At 35.7% G+C, this 8,164-nt stretch overlaps 1 protein-coding gene across 1 annotated transcript; it reads right to left on the bottom strand.

The window, feature by feature from the left end:
- Positions 1 to 1,984: 1,984 nt before the first annotated feature.
- On the bottom strand, positions 1,985 to 5,975 carry LOC107789694 (IQ domain-containing protein IQM1). Its single transcript, XM_016611551.2, has 8 exons — positions 5,837 to 5,975; positions 4,697 to 5,082; positions 4,229 to 4,409; positions 4,025 to 4,113; positions 3,813 to 3,900; positions 3,290 to 3,520; positions 2,905 to 3,006; positions 1,985 to 2,792 (listed from the first exon to the last, which is right to left on the bottom strand). Exons 2-8 carry the CDS (start codon positions 5,044 to 5,046, stop codon positions 2,337 to 2,339), a joined length of 1,497 nt encoding a protein of 498 aa, XP_016467037.1. The 5' UTR covers positions 5,047 to 5,082; positions 5,837 to 5,975; the 3' UTR covers positions 1,985 to 2,336.
- Between the last annotated feature and the right edge of the window lie 2,189 nt (positions 5,976 to 8,164).

Raw genomic sequence — 8,164 nt, forward strand, 5'->3', positions numbered from 1 at the left:
AGTGGAATTCACGATCTCAGATACTACAGTAGTAAAAACTTATCTGTACCGAGTGTTAACACCAAACCAACCTTAAACCCAAGTGGAATTCACGACCTTAGATGCTACAGTACTTCATATGTGTCTTCATCATCTTGGAATAACAACACTCAGATGGAGATGGTCAAAGAAGTAAAATTCAAGAAAGCAAAGTCAACAAATGGGTCAACTTCAAAGAACAGGAATTTCGTTGACCCAGAGTTGCAGAGGAAAAAAAGAGTAGCTAGTTATAAGGTTTACACAGTTGAGGGGAATGTGAAAGGGTCGATTAAAAAGAGCTTTCTTTGGATTAAAGAGAAGTGTTCAAAAGTAATATATCGTTGGAGGTGAAGTAATCCTGTCCAGCCACCAAAGGCATGTCCAAAAATTATGTGTTCGGGCATTATTTGAGTTAAAAGTTCGCTAGCGTTTGGACATAGATTTGGTTGTTACTTAAAAATAGAATTTTTGAAGTTGTGTTGAAAAATAAATTTTGGAAGTTGAAATTGTATTTGGAAATTGGATATGCATTTTATTTGAAAAAAAGTTGAAGTTTTGTGAGTGGAAGAAAAAATTTCACCCGAAAACTATCCTAAACCAGTTTTTGGAAACTTGGAACTGATCATATTCCATGAACAAATATTGTTTTTAAAAAAAAATGGAAAAAAATTGTCAAAATCTATGACCAAACGGGAGCATCTTTTCCTGGAAAAAAAAATATTTGAAGTTGAACTTGAAAAAGAATGAGTGAAAGTTGAAAAAATAATTTGTAAAAAATTGAAGTTGAGTTTGGATATGAACTTTGTGTAGAAAAGTTTGTTTGTGAATATGGAATATTTGTGAGTAACAACCAACAACTTCCCTTGAAATACACCTTCAAATCAACATATTCAATATTTCACTCGAAATTCAAATATTCAAATTCAATTAGTTGCAAATGTTCATGGTCAAACAGGGGCGGACGTAGTTAAGGGCTTACTGATTCGCTGAACTTAGTAACTTTGGCTGTGTAAGAATTTCACTAAGTAGCTACAAATTAATATTAAAGTTATGGGTCATTGAGTTGTGGTGGGATTCCTAACACGAACCCACAATGTTCAAACCCACAAGTTGGCTATATAAGTCCTCACTGGTCATGCTTTTATTTACGTCCTTCCCAGTTCAATATTATAGTACTAGTTTCTACGGTACCAGAAATTCTTTACAGTTTCAACAAGCCTGTGAATCTTTAAGAAGACTAAAGATTAAATGAAACATACTAACATGACTAAAACTTAACCCCAACTAATTGGAAGACAGACAGTAAAATGATGGACGCCTAATTCCAATATAATAGGGGTCTATCATTGCAAGCTAGTTAAACACATTGATTGACGAGTGGGTCGATGGGTTATCGCCTATAATAAATAATTGTTTCTTCTATTGTGCCCTATTTTAACACAAAAAAGGTTATAAAAAACTCAATCATGGTTATTATCCAAGATTCAATGAAGAGTAAGGAAGATAAATACAGATTAAATTCCTCCGTTTCTTGTACAACAGTTTGAGGAAAATTTGATTCAAAGTCATGAAGTCAAAATAGCATGCATAACAAATGAATGAGATCCTGACTATATTGGTCCACCTTTTGACTGGACTGGTCCTAAGAAGAAAATATAAAAAATTGTCCAAGGTAGGCAAGGAGTAAAGAATTTTGAATGCAGAATTGACTGGGAATATAGGAGAGACAATTCAACAGATTTTGAAAAGGATATAGAGGACTCGTATAGCCGACTTCAACTAGTTCGAAATTTTGACTTGTATGTTTGAAAAAAAATAAGACTTTGAGTTATGGTACATTTAATTTAAATGGAGCAACTAAATGGATTTCTTGTAAGATTTGAGGAAGAGAATTGCAAGATTGGACATAGAAACTTTGCTATGTATAAAGAGCTATCAACTCAACTACATTGGAGCAAAAAAAATATGAAAGAATTTGACATGTTAATAAAAGCCAGCCTTCAATTACAAAAGAGGCAAAACTTTGAAAAAAGACGATTAGGCTCAATGAAAGCCATGCATCTTGTACAAATAAAGCAACATGAATGAACGAATAAATAACGATTTTCGTTAGTTTGTTACATCTGTTGTGTTGTCTTCTTTAGCCGAGGGTATACCTTCCAAGGTAGGGGTAAGGTTGCGTATATCGTACCTTCCCCAGACCCCACTTGTGGGAATTTACTGACTTTGTTGTTGTTGTTGTTGTGTTGTCTATAGTCAAAGGTGAGGACACTAAAAAACCAGAAGTTTATCAGCTGGTGCAAATGCAAAAATGTTGCTTAGTTAGCTGCTGAAATAGGTGTCCTTGGACTAGGTAGTCCCATATGTGCAATCCTAGGAGAGAGACGAATCTTCGGGCTTGGCCTTGGTGAGGGGATCGGACCATATATGTTGTAACCTCCATTAGCCACCCGAGGTGACAAGTTAACTTGTTCAAGTGCTCGGAATTGTAGTTCTGTTGGGTAGTCCCTAACGCAGCCAATGCGAGGTCCATTTCCTGTTGACCATTTGCGAGATAAACGTTTAGCAAAGCTAAACGATGATTGTGTCTTGTTATTGATGATGTCTTCACGATCATCGTCTGTTGTGACTGCTTTCGCCTCAGTTTGATCATTTACAGCAGAAGTGCTTCTCTTCGGTGATTCTTTTGCAACAGAATGATGGACAGGTGGTTGGCGATTTGAGCCTTCGTTATTAGCTTTAAACGAAAGATCATCATCATCAACTGAACATCTCTGAAAACACAAAATAGAAAATTGTTGTTAGCAATGTATTTCTCTATCACTATAACATTTTAAGCAATGCGGAACATGTTCAACAGTTCAAGACACAAATTCGAACAATTACCTTAACATTTGTAAGATCAACGTTGTGCTCCTCGAGGAAGCCAATGAATTCCCTGAAGTTCTCTTCCGTGGGGTGATAGTGCCCGCTGTATGGCCAAATAGCCTGCAGATAACATGGAAAAGATAAGTAAATTCATTTTGTATGTATCGATAAAGATTAAAAGGACAGCCCGGTGCACTAAGCTCCCGCTATGCGCTGGGTCCGGGGAAGAGCCGGACCACAAGGGTCTATTGTACGCAACTTTATCTTGTATTTTCGCAAAAGGCTGTTTCAACGGCTCGAACCCGTGACCTCCTCTGGTCACATGGCCTTCTGTATCGATATCGATAAAGATTGCAGAGATATATTTATTGTGCATTTATATAGAAGATCGATCGATAATTACCTCCAAAATACCACCATGAGAAACCAGTCTTCCAGCTGCTGTGATGGCACCACCGGATAGAAAACTCGAATGTTGAAACACACCTTTCTTCTTTTTTCCTACATATAATGTTCTTGTTGTGCTAAGAACAAAAATCCACTTTGAACCTTCTACTGTCTCCACAAAGGCACCACTTTGTTTATAGACAAGTTTCCCATCTTGAATAACTACTTCATACGATTCGCGCTCTTTCTGAAATAATAAAAGGAGAAGCAATTAAATTACCAAGAATCATCGTAAGATTCATTAAAGGGGAGAGCAACGGTAAAGTTGTCTCCGTGTGACCTATAGGTCACGGGTTCGAGACGTGGAATCAGCCATTGATGCTTGCATCAGGGTAGGCTACCTACATCACACCCCCTCAGGGTGCGACCCTTCCCCGGACCCTGCGTAAACGCGGGATGCTTCAGCACCGGGCTGCTCTTTTTTATCATAAGATTCATTATGTTGTAAAAAAAAAACCTTAGACAGAATCTGGACTTACCGGCCCGAGATATTTGATGCATTGATGCTGCAGATTGGTTCTTGGACACTTCTCAAGATTGATTTCTTTCCCATCTCCAACATCCAACCTTCAAAGAACAAGATTGATAATGTAAGACGACATCCGCTCTGAGATAATTCAACTCATCGATACATTTGTTAAGCATTTCTATTCATATAGTAAAGGTGCAAATTCCCCAACAGATAACTCACCAGTAGAAGAAAGGTTGAGAGCTTTCACTTTCAAACCATACATCATAGTAGAAGTGTAAGTTGTGCCCATACCGATGCCGTGGATCAATCTACACATAGGATTGAGGAAAGAAAGAATCAGTATCATAATTTATAGAACTTTCTTTATTAACATGAATTATATGCCATATAACTCAAGATGTCAAAAACATTTCAAGAACTTACAGCTTCTAACCAATGCTGCAAAGCAAGTTTTTGAGCTTTCTCATCTTTTGACAATCCTTTTCCTACTTTAGCAGCTCTTGTACGCGCTCTAGCCCACCGCGATACAGCAGTTTCTGGTTTCTCCCCGTTAAAGAAAGAAACAGAACTCCTTTTAAGAGCAGCAAAATCCAAAGCTTTCCACCTACACACATATATCACACACAACCACTTCAATAAACCGGACGATATAACAGAAACATTAAATCAACAACCACAAGAAAGGAAAACTACACTGCATAGCTGCTCTAAAAAATAATAGCCGGCAAAATGTATATCTTCTGTATATTAATGTATAATATACATATTTTATATAATCAGTGTATATTTTTTTATATTTGGCTAGCAAATGAAATTATTTTTGGCCGTCCAGCCAAATGTGCAACTTGCCCAATCAAGAATCAATTTTTACAAAAACTTAAGGCCACATACCATAGTTCTTCAACCACAACAGCACAATCCGCGAGATTTCTTCTTGTCCTATAACTCTTGTATACTTTTTGTAGCTTAACAGCAGCAGCATCGAGCTCGCTAACAGGACGCGGAGAAAACAGAATCGAAGGCTCGGGTAATGAAACTGCTCTTGTCTTAGTTTCATTCCATTCTGATATATTTATGTCTTGAATCAGATTCTTGAATGATAGAGTCATTTCAAGCATCAGTTTCTTTGGTTCACAGTTCCTTAAATTTATCGAATTCTTTCGCGTCATCTTATCGACACCATTTGATTGGATTATTGTTTCCAAATGTGTTCCTTTAAAACTATTTGATCGTACTGTCATCTCCAAGTTTTTTTAAATACTAAAGAGCCTTTTAACCTGCAAATTTGATTGACAAACTCCATTAATACCAAAGTTATCAAAGAGAGAACTAAAAATTAAAAAATATTACTAGCAAATTTAACTATTCAGAAACAGATTTTCTGTTAACTCTACTTAGAATGCAGAAACTTCCATTATTTCAGGTTAATAAAAGGGTAGCCCGATGCACTAAGCACCCGCTATGCGCGGAATCCAGGGAAGAGCCGAACCACAAGGGTTTATTGTACACGGTTTTACCCGGCATTTTTGCAGAGGTTGTTTCCACGGCTCGAACACGTGACTTCCTGGTCACGTCTTGAGCTAAATTATCAAACTTTTGGTAAAAACAACAATTAAAAAAAATATATAGCCTTCATACAAAATTGAACTAAAGCCCATCCAAACAGAGGCGGATGCAGAACCAGTATTTTCGACGCAAAACATAGATATATATGAAAAACCACTAAAATTTTCTCTTTCTAACTCTACTTAGAAGAAGAAACTTCCACTATTTCAATTTCTTGAGCTAAATTATCAAACTTTTGATCAAAATTGAACTAAAGCCTATCCAAAAAGAGGGCAAAACTCAGTATTTTCGACACGAAACATAGATATATCTGTGTGAAAAAATCACTTATTTTCCGATAATTTCAAAAACATAATGCATTCAATGCTAAAAACGTTAAAGATTGAATAGAAAGCCTAAAACACAAGACCCCATGTCCCAAAATAAGATCAAATAAACAAAATAAGACTGGGAAAAAACAATTACCTGAATATTAGAAGAACCAAAAAATATCTCAAAGTTGTAAAGAGAAAAATCCCAAGTTTTTTTTTTTCCAACTGAACCCAAAGATATCTATGAATATGACTACCATTTGTATACTTATATATAAGCAGAAGCTAAAAGCGTGGAAATGTAGAAAAAAGAATTTAATATTTTGAGTCAAAGAGTTCGTCTAACTAAGGAATAGCACGTGGAAATGGAAAACTGACAAACTATACAGTGAATTGCAGACAGCTAGCTTAGTTTACTGAGAATTTTCTTGAATAAATGTGAATGGAAAAAATGGAAAAGAATTGGAATTGTGGGTTGATTTTTATAACTTTCGTAACTTTCAAGTTTGAACCCCACGAGCTAATATTTGATCAAGTCAAATATTGGAAAATTTGAAACTACACTTTTTGGTTTGGAAAGAAAAACAAGAAAGCTTTTTGTGTCCTCCTTTTGTAATACAAGAAAATGAGAATATATTGGTTGGAATTTTAGATGGTCAAAGAAAGTAAGCTTTTCTATGAGAGGCTTCTTCCATGATTTTCTTGTTTAACCTTTTTTTTTGGGGGGTTTTCCAATCTTGAATTTTACTTCTAAATTAAACTTTTTTTTAGTTTCTCACCCGGTGTTCGGTACCCACATTGGGGTCCGACTAAATCAGGATTCGCGTCAAGAATTCCCACATTGGAGAGTAAAGCGCTCCCTAACAAAGACGACTCCATTTCCAGGGACTCAAACCCGAGACCTCTGGTTAAGGATGAAGGAGTATTTACCACTCCACCACAAGCCTTGTTGGTCTTCTAATTAGAAGTTAAAAGTCGACTAATATAGCTTAGGGTGGTAATGGAATGGTCGGAACTCGGAATATATTCATTTTTAATCAGAAATCACGAGTTTAGGCTGAATTAGCCAAGCCGGTAAGTTATCTTAAAGAATTTATCCAAATAGTCGTTCACTTAATCTCTTAAACTATAAATAGCTGACATATATACTGAATTTGACCGACTATTGCATAAATGACCCTTTTTTAGGCTTTCGTTTAATTTTTGTCCCTCGATAGTCCAGTTAGCTCAATTTTTCTGCAAAGAGAAATTTAAAGGCAAAATTTAGCCCACCGAGCTAACTAAGACAGAATTAAATCGAAAAAAATGAAAAGGAAAAAAAAAAAAAAAAAAAAGGTCAACTACTTCTGTCTTGGGTCATGTAAACGCGCCAACACGTTATGGAGTATGCTGATGATGTTGGGATTGTTAGCTGCAATTTGTCTTCTACAAAATAATTTTTTTACATCGACAATGTAGAATGACAGATTTACCCTTGCTATATTTGACTTATGTTCTTTATAACACGTAGTAGTTGATGAATTTAAAGAAACAAAAAAAATATCTTTCTTTTAGTGTTCATTAAATGTGCAATTGGGATTTGGGGGTTAGTTAGTTGCAAAATAATAAATGAAGTGGAAACAAATACGTTTAGTACGGTTTGGTGGAAACACGTCAACACGTCATCAAGTATGCTCATGATATTGGGATTGCTAGTTGCATTTGTAAGGCCAACCTCGCACGCAAAATATCACGTATTCACACATAGTCCGAGGAAGGATCGCATTCAAAGACGAACTTAGAATTTGAAGGTGACAGGGCACATGAGCGAACTACTCAATCAGTGTCCCTATATAGCTTTTAAGCTTAAGGGTTCAAAGTAAAATATATGACCGTTTTCAACATATATAAACATATATATCTAGAATTTTTGCCGAAGTTAACAAGGTCTGGTGACCCCTATATTCCTAACATAGGTCCGCCTCTCGCCGCACCCCAAGGGTGTGATATGGGCTATGACGTGCAATATAGACAGTCTGCCCTAATGCAAGCATTACTGGCTGCTTCCGTGGCTCGAACTTGTAACATATAAGTCGGACAGAGATAACTTTATCATTGCTCCCCTTCTTTAGCTCTGCATTTGTTTTCTAACTATTTCCCTCGGTCCTTTTAATTGTCGTAGTTATTTAAAAAAATTGACTTAAAATAGTTATTATTTTATGAACTAAAAAAAGAATTATTAATTTTTTTCACCTTCACCCCTAATAAATGTGGATAGAGACTAATTTAGTGAAAACAAGAGCAATAAATAATCAATTAAGATTAAAAAATAAAATAAAATAATTTAGTCACATTATATTTTTAATTAATATTTTTAAGGATCGTGAAAAGGTCAAAAATGACAAGTAAAAGAAATTAGGCAGTATATATTTTTCCATCGACGAGGTCAAATATACCCATCTACTTTGGTATATTATTCACACCTACCATCTGTTATACTATT

The sequence above is a fragment of the Nicotiana tabacum genome, chromosome 21 (assembly GCF_000715075.1).
Source record: "Nicotiana tabacum cultivar K326 chromosome 21, ASM71507v2, whole genome shotgun sequence".
NCBI classification, from domain to species: domain Eukaryota; kingdom Viridiplantae; phylum Streptophyta; class Magnoliopsida; order Solanales; family Solanaceae; genus Nicotiana; species Nicotiana tabacum.